The sequence below is a fragment of the Dipodomys merriami genome, unplaced genomic scaffold (genome assembly GCF_024711535.1).
Source record: "Dipodomys merriami isolate MVZ:Mamm:240054 unplaced genomic scaffold, mDipMer1.0.p SCAF_11, whole genome shotgun sequence".
In the NCBI taxonomy this organism is placed as follows: domain Eukaryota; kingdom Metazoa; phylum Chordata; class Mammalia; order Rodentia; family Heteromyidae; genus Dipodomys; species Dipodomys merriami.
The window spans coordinates 36431465-36450376 of NW_027202382.1; the positions used below are offsets into that span (position 1 = coordinate 36431465).

At 49.2% G+C, this 18912-nt stretch overlaps 1 protein-coding gene across 3 annotated transcripts in view; it reads right to left on the reverse strand.

The window, feature by feature from the left end:
• Positions 1 to 1440: 1440 nt before the first annotated feature.
• The window catches only part of LOC138820951 (tubulin polyglutamylase TTLL11-like), a 238544-nt gene continuing 221072 nt past the window's right edge, over positions 1441 to 18912 (reverse strand). For all 3 annotated transcript variants that reach the window (XM_070012962.1, XM_070012957.1, XM_070012965.1), the window contains one exon: positions 1441 to 4466. In XM_070012962.1, coding sequence (XP_069869063.1) covers positions 4192 to 4466 — 275 coding nt within the window. In that variant the 3' untranslated portion in view covers positions 1441 to 4191. The remainder of the gene's footprint in view (positions 4467 to 18912) is intronic.

Consider the following 18912-nt stretch of genomic DNA (forward strand, 5'->3'; position numbering starts at 1 on the left):
AAATAGAAAGAAAGAAAGAAAGAAAGAAAGAAAGAAAGAAAGAAAGAAAGAAAGAAAGAAAGAAAGAAAGAAAGAAAAAAAGAAAGAAAGAAAAGAAGAGCCAGAAGTGGAGGTGTGGCTCAAGTGGCAGAGTACCAGCCTTAAGCAAAAACAAACAAACAAACAAACAAAAAACCCAAAAAACAAAATAAGAAAGAGCATGAGGTCCTGAGTTCTGTCGTCATCATCATCATCTTCCTCCTCCTCCTCCTCCTCCTCCTCTTCCTCTTCCTTCTCCTTCTCCTCCTTCTTCTTTTGTTGTCGGTCGTGGGGCTTGAACTCTGGGCTTGGGTGCTGTCTCTGAACTCCTCAGCTCAAGGCAAGTGCTCTACCACTTGGGCCACAGCACCACTTCTGGTTTTCTGGTGGTTTATTGGAGAAAAAAGTCTTACAGACTTTCCTGACTGGGCTGGCTTTGAACCGTGATCCTCAGATCTCTCCTTAGTAGCTAGGATTACAGGCATAAGCCACTGGCACCCAGCTGAGTTCTGTCTTCTTACTGGCATGCATACACATGTGCACATGCGCACATACACAAACTCATTTCCCTCTGCTTGCTAAATCAAACTCAGGAGCAAATAACTAGAAATGAGAACAGCAGTGACCTATTTTATATCAAGGCTCAATACTAATCAGAATATGTGCTCCCCCTACCCGTGTGTGTGTGTGTGTGTGTGTGTGTGTGTGTGTGTGTGTGTGTGTGTGTGTGTGTGTGTGTGTGTGTCTGTATAAGCATGATTTTCTTAGCTGTAGAAAAGCTAGACTTTGGGTTACAAGCAATGAAAGCAATTGAATAGTCTGTAGTAATCCTTTGTCTCTGGGAACAGGAAAAAAAAATTGGACTTATTTTGTGAGGGAGAAATTCATGGTGCCACGTGGGGAAATTTCTGTCATGTCCATCAACTAGGAGCCTGTGGGAGGATTTTCGGGGACTGCACGCTGGTGAATTTCTCTCGCTGCGCTGGGGGGACAGCTCTCCCAGCCACTGGGAGCATCATCATCATTCCTGAGCTTCCAACACAGGCAGAGCACTGCAAGTGTGGCTCTCATAGGAAAGGGAGTCTAGGATATTAATCAAGAGAGGAAAGGGGGCTGGAGGGGGGAGATGCAGTTATTTTGGAGGAGCAGTCTGCCAATCACAAAGCAGATTCCATATGTCCGAGGAGTGGCAAGGGCCATTTTTCAAGCCCCAGTGTCTTCAAGGAGGTGAGGATGAGGGGGAGTGTGGAGGGAGTGGAGCTGACCGGTTTGGCATCATCTGTCTTGACGGACATGATTCAAGAAAGCGTCTCACTTTGTGGACCCACCACACTGCGTAAGAAACCAGAAAGCGGCCTGAAGTAACATGACATCTCCACAGCACTTTGGTTTATGAAACACTTGCACATTTATTATGCTTTCTGTGACTGTACCTGAAGGTTGCAATATATGACCCCCACAGGGGTGGCTAGAGGCCTGGAGGCCCAACAGTCTATGTGGCCTGCAGAATTTCCCAGGGTGCTCGATGAAAGAAGAGCAGGGGAAATGACCCAGGGACCCAGAGCTTCCACGCATGCGCTGAGCATATACATGACTTTTCTGACACGTGCGTTCTCAGATGCTTGCAGACCCAGGGCCTCAGACAAGCCATAGGACCTCCTGGCTATCATTAGAGTGATGATAATCCTCATCTCAGTGCTGGGTCACTGAGAGGATTAGATGCGGAAAAAGATTTAAAACCACGTTGTACACTGAGAAGCACTATTTTTGTTGTTGTTGTTAAATTCATACAGGAAAGGTGGACTCCTCCCCAGGCCTGTCCGTATTCCACACACGTCTACATTCATAGCAAGATGACTTCTTTTCTGAGGACAGGTCAGGCTGGATGCCAAGTGTGGGGGGGGTGTCCTTGGGGAAGATGACCTGAACTGGACTTGAATTAGAAAAGCTATTATGGCTGGGCCTAGTGCTATGTACCTATGATCCCAGCTATACAGATGATGTAGGTAGGAGAATCACTGTCTAGGCATAACTGTGAGATCCTATCAAACAGGACTAAAGCAAAAAGGGCTAGGGGTATGGTTCAAATGGTAGAGCACCTGCAGAGCAAGTGCAAGGCTCTGAGATCAAGGCCAGTATGGGAGACATAATTATGATCTATTCGGGGTTTCAGTGTCATGAGATGGCTACTATCCTTCGGAAAGAGAAGGCACCAGCCAAGGAACCATCTGGAGATATTGAGCCAATTGGTGTAGTACGGGTGAGAAAGCCAGGGTTTTTAAGGCTATGGACAGGCTCCTGGGAGGGGCCCCGAGGGAACAGCTCAGGCCTGGAGTCACAGCTGGGGGTGGGGAGGTGAGGACACAGGCCAGGCTGGGAGAGGGAAAAGATGAGATCTGGGTTAAAAAAAGTGGTCACGGTTCTACAGGGGGAACATGAGGCGGCTTGTCTTGGGGATGGAGGTTCTGGACTCTGGGAGGCCTCAATCGGTTCCCAAGGAGCGGCACCTGCTGACTGGAGCAGCTTGGCAGACACCATGGCAGGCTCTCTTGTGGCTAGGTGGTGGCTCAGAGCTCTTCCTGCCTCTAATAGCAGAAAAGCTGAGCTGTCCCCCAGCCCCCAGGCTAGGCCTAAGGAACGGGGTGATGCCACAGCCAAGCACAGGCATGCGGAGGGGTCCCTAGCTATTGTCTTCTTGCTAGGAAGAAGAAACCACCTGCTTTTGCTTTTATGTGAACCATAATAGCCTGAAAAAGGAGGGGTGAGTCACCCAAGGCGGGAAACACAGTGGGACTTCCCAAAGGCTCCTAGCGCTCCCTCTTACAATGGAGCACCTCTGCATGCTTTCTGCCCAATAGTATTAGGGGGAAAGAGCCCTGTCAGTCACCTGGGGGCCTCTGGTGAGCTGGCCACCTCCTTTCCCAGTCACGTCAGGGCAGAGGCTGCTTCTGGACGTTGGGCTCCATCAGGACAGGGCTGGTCTCAGACCTGCCTCTAGCTGACATTAATCACCATGAATTCCAACTTCCTCCACCACCCCGGACACGGCTAGAGCGCAACTTCTTGGCTCTTCACCTGCCCATGTCCAGCGGGCTTGGTGAAATGCCCGGCATAGGAGAACTAGCTGCAGATCCACTTTGGGAAATGGTGTCAGGTTAGAACTTCTATTACCAGACTCTTGGCAGCTCCTGGATGAAAACAAGTGTGTCCAGATGCAACTGCCCGTACTGGGACATCCGTTTGTGCGGCCTTGGGGTCTCAGAAGAGCAGCCCTGAGGGTTTCAACCTCTGTTTCACACGGTGGATCCCTGCTCACACTGCTCAAGTGCATGCTCCTGTGGCCTGGCTCTTATCGGAGTCTTGTGTCTTCCTCCCAGAACCCTCTCCCCTCCCCTTTCTTCTCCCAGGACTCCCAGCATGGGGCCTTGGCCATTTTGTCAGCACCCCAGCCCTTCAAGGGTCCATTCTGAGGCCACAACGCCCCCTGGATAAGGAGACTGTTTTGAGATCAAGGCCAAACTAAACCAAACTGAACCAACTCGGAGGCTCTGGTTACCACTGAGGCTGTAGGAACCCAACTTACGTCTTAATTACGTCTTAATTAGTGACAAAGCAAACATTGTGGCAACAGGCAAATTAAGGAAATAAATGAGGCTAATTTGTTAACTACATCCACATAGCACATGATTGAGGTGGGAGGGTCAAGGCTGCCTTCTTGATTTGCAGAGGGGATGGGTGGAAGGAAGGAAACATGGAGTCCTGGGGCTTGGACCAGCAGGCTCTCAGAGGTCCAAGTCGCAGCTTTGGCTTGGGGATGGCTGCTGTCCCTCCCGCTCCCGCCCTGTTTGAGCACAGCAGGTTTCTCCCAGTGGGTGCTTCCTGCGAGCCCAGAATAGCAGGTGCCACCTGTCATGTTTTAGATGTCATATGTCCGCTGATGACTGGCAAACAGGGCAGGTCAGCAAGAGGAACTGAGAGGAAGTGGGGGGATGGGTGAGAATTGGCATTAGAAATCGGGGTGCTGCAGAATACGAAAATAATTTACAGGGCTCTCAGCCAGGTGGGGGTCCTGGGCAGAGAATCCTTAGCATCTGTGGCTAAGGATTCTCCAAGGCAGGGGCCCTAGACTGTCTCTGGCCCCGAAGGGCTCACACTTCTGGGACAGAGTGGCTTTCAGGACAGAGCAGGCTTGGAGTAGGAGAGCTTACTGGCCCCCACGATGGTGCCCGTGGACTGGGCAGTGGGGACTGTATCCTGTGGAAGGCTGTGGTCAGGCACTGTCCCCCGCCGTCCCACCCCGCTGCACAGCAGGCGCTTCTCGTCCAGCAGGGACAGGTGGTACTCGCACAGGTCGATCAGCGAGGCCACTTGCTCGTGGAGCGGCATCATCTTGAACTTCCTCTGGGCCAGGAAGAAGAAAGCTTCTACAAATGCCTGCAGACACATCCCTGTGGACAGAGAGATGGCATCAGGGCGCTGCCATGTGCGAGAAAGGCTGACTGGCAAGACCCAGCCCCTCTCCCTACCGGGCTTCATTCTGAAAGCTGGGCCTAGGCCGAGTCACAGAGGCTCACCAGGCCTGGGCACCAGGAACTTAAATAGCATGTGCAGTACTTTTCACAGCTAGCGAAGCTGAGTCTCAGAGAAGCGGGGGAGACCTGGGTAGAAAGTGATGGGGCTCGGATTTTAACTGCACACAAAGACTTGCTCTTGGACACCACACGGAAATGTCTTCCTGAAAACCTAGCTCCCAGCTGGGCGCTGATGGCTCATGTCTGGAATGCTAACACTTAGGAGGCTGAGATCTAGGATCAGGTTTGAAGCCAGCCCAGGCAGGAAAGTCTGTGAGACTCTTCTCTCTAATAAACTACTCAGAAAAGGCGGGAGGTGGTGCTGTAGCTCAAGTGGTAGAGCGCTAGCCTTGAGCAAAAGAAGCTCAAGGACAGCGCCAGGGCTGAGTTCAAGCCCCAGGACCAGCAACAAACAAAAAACAAACACCACCACCAAAACCCAGTTCCCTACTTCCTAAAGAATGCTGCTCTGACTGAGGCCCCGACAGTAGCAACTCCATGAACAGTGTGCATCCCTGCTCCAGACCAGATGAGGAGCTTGCACCAGAACACAAATCACCCTCCTCATCCTTCGCACTGACTGTGGCACAGCTCTAAAGGAAGCAGGTGCTGCTTATGCTTCGGCTCAGGCCTCGTGTCCTGGACTGGAACCAACCATTCATGGGTTGGAACTTTGAGTAGCTCTCATCTACACGACTCAGCAACCTTTTGGAAATGAGAATGTGGCTTGATTGGTAGAGCACCAGCCTTGAGTGAAAGAGCCGAGTGACAGAACGTGGTCTTGAGTTCAAGCCCCACTACTGGCATCCAAAAAGAAAAAAACCCAGTCTTGCCTTATATTCTAGGGATGTATTTTAAGACCTCCCCAACCAACAACCGTCTGAAAGCGCAGGTAGTATTGAATTCTGTTATCTAGTTATCTATAATAGTATACATTATATGTAAGTATGTATGCCATGTGTTTTCTTATCTGTCCCTCAGTGTTCGCACATAGCACAGAATTAATTTCTCTCTCCATGTTTTAAGCCTTGGCACCTAATTTAAATCACTGATCATGCACATTGGGGCCGTTATTAAGTAAACCAGAGTTACTTAAACATCAGCACTGAGCTACTATTACAGTCAATCTGGTAAGTGGACAGTTGCTAAGTGAAGAATGGTTGGTAGCCTATACAGAGTAGATATGCTGGACAGAGAAATGATTCATGGTCCAAGTGGGAAGAGGATGGGCAGTCTGAGATTCTGTGATGTTATTCAGATTAGATATTTCTGGAATTTTCCATAGAATATATTCAGATTGACATTGGGCTATGAAACTAAAGAAAGCAAGATTTCAGATAACAGGGATTCAGTGAAGAGGGGAAGAGAATCAGTTTTCACATGTGCCAGACATACTAGAACTCCTATTGTGCAGATGAGAAAACTGAGGCCCAGGGGATGGGCCCACATTTGTAGGGAGCAGTGATGGGATTTGCCCATGGCCTCCTGCACTGATGATTCTGCACCTCCTTCCCCCGTGTCTGGGGGTGAGAACACAGTTGTAGAGGGCACAAGGGCTGAGATGGAAATGTATGGAACTTGCAGGGCACCTCCTAGTCCAGACTTGGAGGGTCTGGGGTAGGGGTCAGAGGAGGCTTGTGGGGAAGGGAAGGGACACTTAGAGTTGGGCCCTAGAGAAGGAGAAGGCCTTGATTGACAGGCCAGGGGTGGTGGGTGGGGCTGGGAGCAGGGAGGAGCAAGGCAAGCAAAAGGGGCCCTGGCAACTGGTGGATTACTCAGGGCTAAGGGAGGGGCCAGCTGGCCAGAGGCTGGGGGCGGGGCACAAGAGCCCCTGGTGTCAACCCCACTCCACTCTGGGGCTGTGGATTCCCACATCTGAAACACCCTCACCACGTTTTCTAGTCCAGTGATTCCCAAATGATTTCTTTTATAGTCAGGGAAACTTTTGTTCCCCCTGCCCTTGGTTTGTTTGATTTCTTAGATACAAGTCTTATGAATAAGCCACCCCAATTTAACAGGCTAAGTCATGTGGGACTCAGAGTCCTATAGCTTAGGACCCTCAGATCTTTACAACCAGGGAGACCACAATCATTTTTTGAGAAAATTTGCTTAGCATCTTCATGTTACCAAGGGACTAGGTGGCACATGAGATCCTGTCACAGGAAGCCATGAAAACTGGACCAGATTCCGGGGCTCCTGATGAGCTCACAACACCTTCTAACTGCATGACACCCTCCCCACAGACAAACTCTGAAAGAAAAGGACAATCAAGGCCAAACACATGTCAAGATTAAGGCCTGGGAAAGAGGGCCACCTCTTCTAACCACAGCCTGGTAAGTGGACTTTGCTCAGCCAGCCAACACAGAGGCAATAGATTGGAGAAGGCACAGCCTAACCTACACCCTGAACATAGGGTTCTCTGGCCCCAAACAGCCCATTCTAAGGCCACTGAGCATCTGAATTTAACAAGGGATTACTTTTGATCTTCTTTTTTTCTTATCAAAGGGGACTGACCTATGCCATTATTTGGTGAGAACTAAACCATTTTAAGAATTCGAAAGGGCAGGAGGAGGAGAAGGAGAAGAAGAGGAGAGAGTCAGCCTGCTAAAATCGGTTTAGATTCAGGATCAGGGTGCTGGGATTTCCAGTGGAAAGGCGAGACCGCAAGATAGGAAAGGGGCAGCTCCTACCAGAGTGGAAGTTGAAGCCTTTTCCAGACACTTCCTGAATAGTCTATGTGTATGATCGGGGGACCTGGCTCTTTCTCCTTCCTTATTACTATTTACTATAAAATGCAATGAGAATATTGACAGAGGGTGTTGGCCAGGCTCAGGCCTTATCCTCTCTGAGAACTGTGTGCCGACTGATCTTCCCCCATCCTGTCTGCAGAAAGGCATTTTCCCACTCAGTTGTACCAACAACTCCTGCAGATCCTTAACAGCTAAGTAGTCCTTATAACCATTATTTTAAAGGCTGCACAATATTCCGTCAACTGGGTTGCCTGGTAGATACCTATAGTCTCAGCACTTGGAGGATGAGGTTTGAGGGTCTGTTGAGCATAGAAGTTTGAGATCAAGCTTTGCAACATAGCCACACTCTCCTCCACCTTAAACAAACAAAATTAGTCCATCAAACTTTTGCCTTGGATACCATTTCATTACCTCTGCCCTGTCTGAACACCAAATATTAAGATTTGCTCGCTTTTTTTGAGAATAGTATAATCAATAGCGAATGTCACTGTTTTTATTTTTGATTCATTTATTTTCTAACAGTGAAACCCTATGATTCTGGGTTGTTTTCTTTTGTTTTTAAAGCATTATATTGGTTTGGAAATTAATTCCATGTTAAAAAAATCCTTCAATAGCCAGGCACCTATGGAGCACACCTGTAATCCTAGCTACTCAGGAGGCTGAGAGCTGAGAATTACAGTTTGAAGCCAGCCCAGGTAAACAAAACTGAAAGACTCTTTTTTCCAATTAACCAGCAAAAAACCAAAGTGAAGATGTGGCTCAAGTGGTAAGAGTACTAACTGTGAGAGAAAAATCAAAGGGCAAACCCCCAAGTTTATCCCCAAAATATTTCAATCTTTAGAGTTCCCCCATGGGCAAAGCACAGGAACAAGGGAATGAGAGATAAAACCATTGCACCCTCCAAGTTACAGGGGTGATTGCTTGCTCACCAAGCCAACCCAAGTACAGAATAAAGGCAGTGGTCAGGTGAGCACATAATTGCTGTAAACTTTGGAAAAAATAATTCTGCAAAAGTCTGAGAGTCTTTCAAGTATTCATATTATTGAACACATGGTCATAGTCCTCAAAATGTTCCCTAACAGAATATGCAATTGAAAAATAAACAACGTGAATGTCATATTCACTGTTGACTTATCTGTAGTACAAGTGGGTAGACAGCAGAGCTAAGATTTCAAAGGCACTGAAACAAATCCTTCTATCTTTAATGTATTTTCCAAACTAGATAATGCACACTGGTTGACAAAGATTAGAGGGGGGAAAAAAGCAACCATATTATTTAAAAAATACCTCCAACCCTGCCTTTGGCCATCCCATATAGAGTTAATTGTCTGAGTGCTTCCTTGTTTCTAGCCATCTGCTGGGATAAATCTAGGGGTCCATGGCTGTGTTCCCAGGAAAACCTTGGGCACCTGGGGACATCTGGGCACCTGTGCACCCAGTGAAGACTTGAGCTGACACGAACCTTTATCACACGTGCGTCTCAGTTGTTATTTCCACTTTATAGCTGAACTAAGCTGAGAGGCAACTCTGAAAACTCTTCTCCAGGAAGATTTGCAGACTAATGAAAGCAGGATGATCCAGACCATATGCTCAGATGTTGAAATGGCCATTCAGCCCCTCCCCAGAGCTGAGATGGTTCCCAGGGGATGTGAGGCCCCAGGCCAGGGACCCCACTTTGAGACCACTGCCCAGCCCGCAGGGTCCAGTCTGCCTGTCCTTCACTCTCAAAACCCCAGCTGCAACCAAGATTCTTGTTTACAAAAAGACCTGCCCTCAACGGAAAGAGTCTTGACTTTTGTCTAAAAACGTCTACATTTATTTTAAGACATTGATTGAGAGAAAACCCAGATGGTTATTTTTAAAAGACTAATGATGGAGAAACCACGAAGTTTCTCTCACTGTGCATTAATCTCCCTCTTCATTTCTGAGAAACCACACATTGTAGACCAGGGTCTTCTTGCAGCAGCATTGCTGGACCACGAAGCACAAGGGAGGTCTGGGCCCTGTTCTCTTAAGAACTCAAGATGGAGACGGTGAGAGAGAGCTGGTTAGATTCTGAATATGGTGCTTTCTTGGCTGTCACTCTACCACTTGAGGCATGGCTCCAGCTTGGCTTTTTTTGACTGGCTATTTGGAGATGGATTCTCATGGAATTTTCTTCTCCAGCTGGCCCTGAACCACAGTCCTCCTGGTCTCGGCCTCCTCAGTAGGTAGAATGGGAGGCACTAAGTCACAGGTGCCCTGCTAATCTCTTAACTTCTTTACTGTGGGCTTTAAGTCTTCAAAGAGCTGACCATGTCAGAGTTTTCCCCACACTGCCAAAAGAAAAGAAAATTCTAGGAATAATGGCAGCCTTGCAGCGTTAAAGGGGATGGGCCGCATCCCTGTCTGCTGGATGCTCCTATGAAGGCAGTCAGATCCACAGGTTTGCAAGTGGGCTTTCCCCACCTGGCTCCCACATGCGAAGATAAGATGTTGAGTCTGCCTGCCTGCCTTCCTTCCTTCCTTCCTTCCTTCCTTCCTTCCTTCCTTCCTTCCTTCCTTCCTTCCTTCCTTCCTTCCTTCTTTCCTTCCTCTTTCTTTCGTTCAGCTTCATTTGGGTTGACGGATGTCGCTGGAGAAAGCAGCCTTAGAATTGTTCCAGTTGCAGCCAGACACATGCCTCTCACTGGAGATCGTGAGATGAGGCCCCTGACAGCCCCAGCCTTATTCTGTCAATCAACAGGATGAGGGCGGGCCCACTGGCTCCTCCTGGTGCACAGCTACCTCAGCTCACTCCCAGGGAGGCATCCTGGTTCACACACACACACACACATACACACACACACACACCACACACACACCACACACACACACACACACACACACACACACACACACCCCACACAAATGCGAGCATGGTAGCTGTTCTCACTAATCCCATCATCTATTCTGGAGCTTAAGGATGGAGACAAGATTAATAACTTACGTGTGCCTAGTGCTTTCCAATTTACAAGGAATATCTGTCTTCTCGGCTAGTTTGCAGACATTATTACAAATATTCCTCATTTACAGTCGGGGGACACAGGTCGCTTGTTGAGGTCGCTCCCTAAGTGGAAGGAGTAGCGTTTCAACCCGTGCTAATCTTGCATCCCAACCCAATGCTCTTTTTCCAACATTATTAGGCTTTCTTAACATCTGACAGTTATATATGATTTTACAGTTTACAGAGCACATTTGCATATATGATATAATTAAATCCAAATCATTGTTGACAGCCAGGGATATTATCCAGGACTGAATATAAGATTCCCCCCACCCTCCCTTTCACAAGTGTCTCAGCTTCCCTGCTAGTTGTTCTAACCCAAGGCATCAGTGAGTGAGGGCAGTCCGGGTGAATTCCTTTCCTCTCCTCAACCTTCAAATCTCTTTCTTATTACTCACCTAGAATAAATGCTTCTGTCTCACCATGAAATCCCAAATGTTTATATATGTTCACGTTTTCTGTTTGGAATCATTGCTGGGGGTGGGGGTGGGGAGGCAGATTGATCTGCACTGGAATTAGCTTTGTGATTCCTCTCAGTGCAGCAAACAACACCCTGAAGAGCGATCGTTGAAGGCTGCACAGGCGCATAGGTGGCTCATCGCCACTTCTGACTTCTCCCCATTCCTTCGGGTCTGCTGCTGCATGAGCCCCACCCCTGCCATGACCACTGGCTCTCCAGGCCTGGGCCACATATGGTCGGTAGATCAGACCAGAGTAGTTGCCATGCGGTGGCATTGGGCCCCGTGAATGGGGATCCAGAACTCAGCTCTTCCACCTACTAGCTAGTAAGGGATTTCATGGCTCTGGCTCTTAAGTGTTTTTGTTTTGTTTTGTTTTTAATCTATAGAGACAGTAATATTGGCCCTGAGTGGCTTTTACAAGGTACCATCCACAAAAAAGCCCAATACAGTACTTAAAAACTAGCACCCGACAGCTCTCCATTTCTGCACTCACTTCTCTTGCCTGGAGTGCTACCAAAGTACTGGTTCTGGTTTCTTCATTTATGGCTGTTAGTCTCTGGTCTTCCCTATGCAGTCTGTGCCTTGGAGCTGGTCACGTCTTCTCCATGGGCTTCAGTTCCCCCTCCTCTCTCCCCCTTTTGGAAAATGAGGGGCTAACAGGGTCATCTCAGAATCCTGGCAGTATTGGGAGTGATTATTACTTCTGAATTTTTAAGGTAATAACTACAATCATGAGCGGCATGTGATAAGCTCACTATGACTTTCCCCGGGCGCTCTTCATGTCCTGTGGCGGCCCCGAGAAGCTGGTACTGATCATCTTTGCCTTGTGCAGGTGACAAGTGCTGAATGGCAAGAGGCCAAAGCAGTTGTTCAAGGTCACATTCCTTTTGCCCAAGGTCACACTTTAGAGAGTGTCGATGCAGAGATTCCCAACCTGTGACTGGTATCTGTTCTCTACTAAACCACAGGGAGTCCTTCAAGGCCTAGTTATATTCCTGCTACGTCCGTGTAGCACACACGGGCACTGTACATCAGCACCATACCAGCAGCAAGCCACCATCACCCTTGTCCTTGTCTGGATGGAGAAATGAATAAGTGTCAGGATGGAATCATAAATAGATCCTGCAGAAAAATCATTACCCTAGAAGCCCGAAGCATCCAGAAAATAAACACAATCAAAGGCAAAAGCAACAATCTCATCTTTCATGAATCACAAGTCACCCACTGGCCAGTGGAGAGGGGTGCGAGGTCTCAGACCAGTCCCATCCAATGTCACCCCCGATTATCCCCCACATAGACACGAGGGCCTGAGTCACTGTTCCGAAAGATAGGGCCACAGTACTGATCATGTCTTCCTGAGACCGCAGCCTGTCATGGTTCTCTTGAGATTTATGGCTTCAGTGGAACCTTCTGAGAACCAATGCTCATTCCTCAGCAAGTGATCAAAACAAATCTCCAGCCTTACACAGTAAAACCACCTTCAAAGTCAAACTAAGAAGGATCACTAAGGATATGTGAGGACACAACAAAGTGTCTGGTGTATGTTGGGTACTGTGGCTAAGTACTTGATGGACACAGGACAGAATCAGAGTGGGAGGTGTGTTTGGTCACTTTCCCTTTGGTCTCTCACTTATGTTTCATGACATGGCAATGTTTTGGTGTTGTCTGGGGTTTTTCACTATTGGGCTCAGAAGCAAAGCCATTTGCCAGAGTTCGGCAGAGTGGGCTTGGTGGTGGAGATTCCTGGCCTGGGTCGCACTCCCTGACCTTGCTCCCAGCATTCATCCAGTCCCTTGGTTTTCTCCAATGATGGTTCTGGCACAGCATCAGTCCACTCTGGGTATTGCCCCTCTCTCTGGGCTCAGCTCGTGCACTGAGACTCGGGAAGCTGTGCTGCAATGATCCCACTCTAATGGCAAAGCCCACTCCTCCTACAGCAGCCTTGCTCTGCAGCGCATTTACAGGGCAGCCACCAAGTGGAAGCAGAGATGCCAGCCTTCTGGGCCTAGTGCAGGGGATGGACGAATGTAAGACAGTGGAGGGAGGAGGGAGGGGTGTTGTGGACAGGGGTCAACACCAAGGGTGAAGCCAAGCCTTGCCTGGGAGAGGCATGAAAGGTGAAAATCTACAACAAGGATGTGTGTGCACAGTACAGTATGAGAGCTCCAATTCTCTCACACACATCTCAGTGTGTCAATATCTGTACACATATATCTCTGGGCTCATATCATATATATTGTACCATGCTTTTAAGTCATATGTCTTGACACCTCTCTCTATCAGCATGTAAAACCACTCCAGTTTGTGTAGGTTGTATAGAATTTCATAGTGTGAATGGACCATGATTTTTTTTTTTTTTTTTTTTGGGTCCGGTCGTGGGGCCTGAACTCTGGGCCTGGGCTCTGTCCCTCAGCTCTTCAGCTCAAGGCTAGCGCTCTACCACTTGAGCCACAGCGCCACTTCCGGCTTTTTTCTTTTTGCTTATGTGGTGCTGAGGAATCGAACCCAGGGCCTCAGGCATGCAAGGCAAGCACCCTACCACTGAGCCACCTTCCCAGCCCTGGACCATGATTTTTGTATCAGTACTGGAGCTTGAACTCAGGGCCTTGTGCTCTCAAGCTTTTTACTCAAAGCTGGTGCTCCACCATTTGAGCCACAACTCCACTTCCTATCTTTTGCTGCTTAATTGGAGATAAGAGTCTCTCCCACTTGTCTGCCTGGCCTGGCTTTGAATCTCAATCCTCAGATCCCAGATTCTGTCAGCTAGACTAACAGGCTTGAGCCACCGATACCCAGCTATTTGTTTTTCCAGTCAGGGTCTCAGTATGTAGCTCAGGCTTTTTTTTAACTCTGAGAGTCTCCTACTTCAGGGCTGAGATTACAGGTGTATATTAACACACTGGTCATCGTGTGTGTTTTGATCATTCCTGTCAAACTGTCTAGGGGCTGGTATCTTAAGGATTAGCAGGAGTTTTCTGATCAGAGGTGGAAGGAAGATCTCTCTGAGCAAAATCTTGGTACTATGAAAGGATGAGAGCTGGCCTAGCATGGGGGTTGGAAAGAAAGACGAATCGTTTGAAGCCCTGTCTCTTGAGTGTTCTCACTGGATGGTTTCTCTGCTGCTCCTGAAGGTAAGCTTGCTGGCTACTGCCCAGTCTGGGCCCTTGTATTAGGGAAGAGGTGGCATGATGTTGTATTTCTACCATCCTCTTCCTCTCTGCTCCCTGCTCAGCCAAACTCCCCCTGGGAGATGCTCGGCCACACTGCTCGGCCACACACACACACACACACACACACACACACACACACACACACACACACACACACACACACACACACACACACACACACACACACACACACACACACACACACACACACACGGGAGCCCCTCCAGCTCAGAGGACTTCCCTTCTTGTCTCTACCCAAGCCTGTCTCACCAAATGATTGGGCACCCCCTCTGTCTTCTCCCCTCTCAGCATTTCCCTCCAAGAAATGCTCCCCTCCTCCTCTCCCCCTCTTCCCCTCTGTCCTCCCCGCCCCCCCTTCCTCCTTCCCTTCCCTCTGCCTGCCTCCTGCCTCCAGCTCTGGTCTCTTCTGCTGTCTCTGATGTGCTTTACCTTGAGTTGAGTCCTGCAGGGCCCCCGCCTGGCTTCTCTGCCCTCTTCTAGTCTCTCATTGCCTGGGCTTTAAATATCTACAATGAATCAATGCCAGGGAGAATCATCTGAAGTCTTATCTCCAGGCCAGACGGCTTGTGGCCACTGGGACACCTCATTATCATCTCAAAGAGTCTGTTAAAAAATGAGTGTCTTGGTCCTGGCTTTCCAATCCTGCCTTTCCTGGAGTCCTACCCATTCCCAGAAATGGCATCTTTTTTGCCACCCTTCTTCTACATGCTGGAGCCAGAAGCCTGGTCATTTTCTGAAGCTTCTCCCACAGGCCTCCTCAGGGCCTCTGCACACCCCACGCTCAACCCAAGCTGTCCGCTGCCAGCCCTGCCCCAGCAGCCCTGCCCCAGCCTCCTTCCTCCAACAGACCCGGGTCAGCCAGGGTGTCCATGCTTGAAACTCAGAAAAGAACCCGCACTCTTTTATTCTGCAAGCACCAGCCCCCTCCGGCTTCTCCTGTATGGCACGCTACAGTCCCTCTATGATGCTCCCCCACCTCTTGTCTCCCAGAACCCGTTGCGCATCTTCCCAGCTTCTGGTCTTGGCTACTGGGGAGTCTTCCCTAGGTCCTACCTTGGGTGACCCTGGCATCTCAGCTCAAATGCTACTTTTTCTGGCACATCTCTCTATCTCTATCCCAAGATAAATGTGTCTTTCTGTGGTTTGCATTGAAACTCATTTTACCAGGAGCCAGGGGCTCAGGCCTAGTTACGTAGGAAGCTGAGCTTTGTAGATGGAGGCTTAAAGCCAGCCCAGGCAGGACAGTCTGTGAGACTCTTATCTCTTACTAACCACCAAAAAGCCAGTAGAGCTGTGGCTCAAGTGGTGGAGCGTCAGCCTTGAGTATAAAAGCTAAGGGACAGCACTCTAGGCCCTGAGTTCAAATCCTAGTACTGGCAAAACCCAAAACAATAATAATAACAACAAAACCACTGTATTTTAGTTCACAGAACTCATAACCGCCAATGACAAGGTGTGTCCCACGCTCACGCTCTGCCTCTGCTCCAGACACTAGGGACAGCAGGGCCCGACTGTGTGCATCCTGCGCCTGCTCCTTGCTGCCAGGGCCTGGTGTGTGGCAGAGCCAAGGAACATTAGTGGGTTCACTTGGGGTTGAAGAATCAGGGTGCAGAGCAGACATGCCTAAGTTCAAATGCAATCTGCCTCTTCTGAGCTGCAGCTCTAGCTTCGTCCCCACCTCCCCCACGCTCTTGGGGAGCGTGTGTGGGCGCTGTGAGATCTTTCCTGTCTTCAAGTCACTAGTGGGGCCACGCCTGGTGGGATAAACGCCCTTCATCCTGCAGACCAGCAATTCTGCATCCTTTCCAGTAAACTGGCCGTCTAGGGGAAGTTGAAGTCACCCTCAAAGGCCACTCTGCTCCCCTTGACATATCCTCTAGTCATCTGGCTGGGCCTTCTGGAATTTTCAGAAGACTGTGGCCTCAGCCTTACAGGGGGTCAGGAGGTGGTTCGTGGTGGCCACTGACCAAGGGCCCCAGCCCTGGCCTCAAGGAGACACCACCTCAGGTGCCAATCAGAGCCAGCCTGCCTGTCACTTAGAGAGGTGACAGGAGGCAGATCAGTGTCAAAAAGAAGAGCAGTGGGTTTCAATTTGATTCACATTAAGAATGTCATGTTCAAGCCCAAATGAGAAAGAAGAGTAATGCTCTTTAGGCGGGGAGTTTATTTTCGTCACTTTGTCAGAGAGAAATTGCAGCCCTGAGGGCATTGGAGCTGCACAGAATTACCTAAAACATTAACATGCAAATTGCCTTCTTTAGAGAAGGTAATTTTATTAGTGTGCGAAAGTGTTTCTTTTACTGTACTCCTGCTTGGGAGCTGGGCTGAGTTTGGGCCTCTGTGAGGGGAGAATTAGGGGAACCTAACTTGGTTAGGATTCTGTCACCTCGGCTAGTGGAACCCATGTCGCCTTGGGCTCGTGGTATTCACCCTGGCACTGTTCTAGTTGGCTGCTGAAGGGGACACAGTGGGGAGCGGGCACGTGACTTGCTCAAGATCAGTTCTCTTCAGCCTGGTAGAGCTGAGGTGCCCTGCCTGTGTCTCCTTGCAGGAGTTTCTCTAAGAATCAGGAGCCCAGGGAGATGCCATGTACTTGTTCATTCACTAATCATAAGTTTCTACTGTTCTAGGCCTGGGGTGCCAAATTGGAACCAGGCACCAGCAAAAAGGTGCTCTGTACCCACTGAGGTAGGTAGAGCCGGGAAACAGATAACAGAGTAAGGTCTGATGGAGAGTATGCCAAGAAGCAACAGAGCACTGCAGAATGCAGGACTGTTTTGCAGGAGGGACAGGGCAAGGGTCTGGGAGGCCTTTCAAGGGAGGAGCCCAGGGTGGGCTTGCTCCAGGCATCCAGGTGGGCAAGGGCATTCTAGGAAGGAGGAACACCCCAGCAGAGGCCCAGAGGGAGGCCCAGGGGTCTGGCCCAGAGATTCCCTTTGGAGACTGAACTAGAAGAACAGGTGCTGGGCAGGGCCCATGGCTGCAGCGAGTGTCAATGAGGCCCACAAGGCTGATCTCAAAAGCCGTGGAGCTTGGAGGGAGCCTGCTCAGCACAGAATCACGGTCCCCATGGGGATTCTGGAGGGAGGGGGTCCCCCAGCCCCGAGTGCCAACACGACAGGTTGTATGAGGATGCGCTTACATAAGGCCTCCGCCTCCCCTTACAGACACGATGGGACGCGTGGGCAGAGACACCCACCACGAGCGAGAAGACAGCGCCTCAGCGGTAATCAGGCCTCCCCAAGGAGATGCGTGCACCTCCCCCAGGATGCCACCCGGGCGCCCCAGGCCCAGGCCACTGCTGCTGGCCCTCAGTTGGCTGGCAGCATTCTTGAGGGAAACACAAGAGAAAACATGCTTATAATCACGCTTGAGGCCAGATAACTATGCAGCGACCTCCATTCCGGACTGCAGACATGGCCAAATGACCACTCAGGGATCTGGGCACTGGTATTGACTGCTGGGGTTTTGTAGTAAAGGACAGGCGCCTTGTAGAATGTGCCTGGTAGGATCTGAAGGTGCCCCCATTGGTGTCTGCCCCTGAGGTCAGCCTTCCCCCCTCCCCCCACCAAAGATGGTGAGCTCTAGGCTGGACAAGCTCTGTCTTGGCTAGCTCAGGCCATTTCCTAAATATAGAGAACTGAATATGGAGATTCTTCTCACTGCATTCTTGGATATGGGACAAAGTCTAGGCTTTATCCAGGATTCCATGGAAGTCTCTGGAAGGGCTTCTGGCAGGGGTGGTGGTTGGTAAAGGGAAGAGGGTAGGGACTGACCATTTAGGAATATTCTAGAACCTAAAAATTCCTAGAATTTTACTCCACAACAAAGGCTTGTCTTCAAAGGAGGCTAATTGGCCAGAGGCTCAACTGGCCTGGGAGAAGGACAATTAGACAAGTCCAGAATCTCCACTCAGGCTTCCTGTCCCTCCTGGAGGAAAATCAGGCAAGAAATATTTTGGAAAGTCTTGGGGCACCGGTGCAAACCCACTGAGGAGCTGAGATTTCACTTTGAGGTTATAGAATGCTTTCTGTCCTCAGCATCTGAACACCACATCCCCAGGCTCCACCTGAGTCACTGAGGACTAGAACTGAGATTCAAGATAGAGACTCCCTCTAAGAAGGAGTTTTTATGGAAACCTGAAGGCAAGAAGAGGAATGAAGAAAACAGAAAATTAGAGGCGACCCAAGCCCCTGGCTCCTACAGCTGCAGCAATTGTCCAGTGCACTCCCGCTCATAGTGAGACAGACACAATGTTCTCAAAAAAGGAGTCTCAAGAGAAAGTGAAACATGCTTTGAACTAAGTGAAAATAAAAATATAATTTTACAGAAATGGGTGGAACATAGGGCTGGGAAGGTGGCTCAGTGGTAGAGCGCTTGCCTTGCCTGCATGAGGCCCTGGGTTCGATTCCTCAGCACCACATAAGCAAAAAGAAAAAGCTGGAAGTGGCGCTGTGGCTCAAGTGGTAGAGCGCTAGCCTTGAGCTGAAGAGCTGAGGGACAGCGCCCAGACCCAGAGTTCAGGCCCCACAACTGGACCTCCCCCAAAAAAAGAAAGAAATGGGTGGGACATAAAAAAGCCATGCTTAGAGGGAAGTGTACATAATTGGGTGCATATAGTAGACAAGAAGCAAGATTGACAACAATCTAAGCCTCATTTTAGGAAAACTAGGGAAAAAAGAGAAAATTAAATCCAAAAGAAGTAAAAGAAGTAATGAAAATTAGAAAACAAGGAAATGAAATTAAAAACAGGAAATCAATAGAGCAAAATCAATGAAACCAAATGCTGATGCTTTGTAAAAATCAATAACATTGAGAAACCTCTACCAGGCTAATCAAGGAAAAAAAGAGAGAGAAGATTATTGTTATACTAGTTAGTAATAACAAATCCCTAAT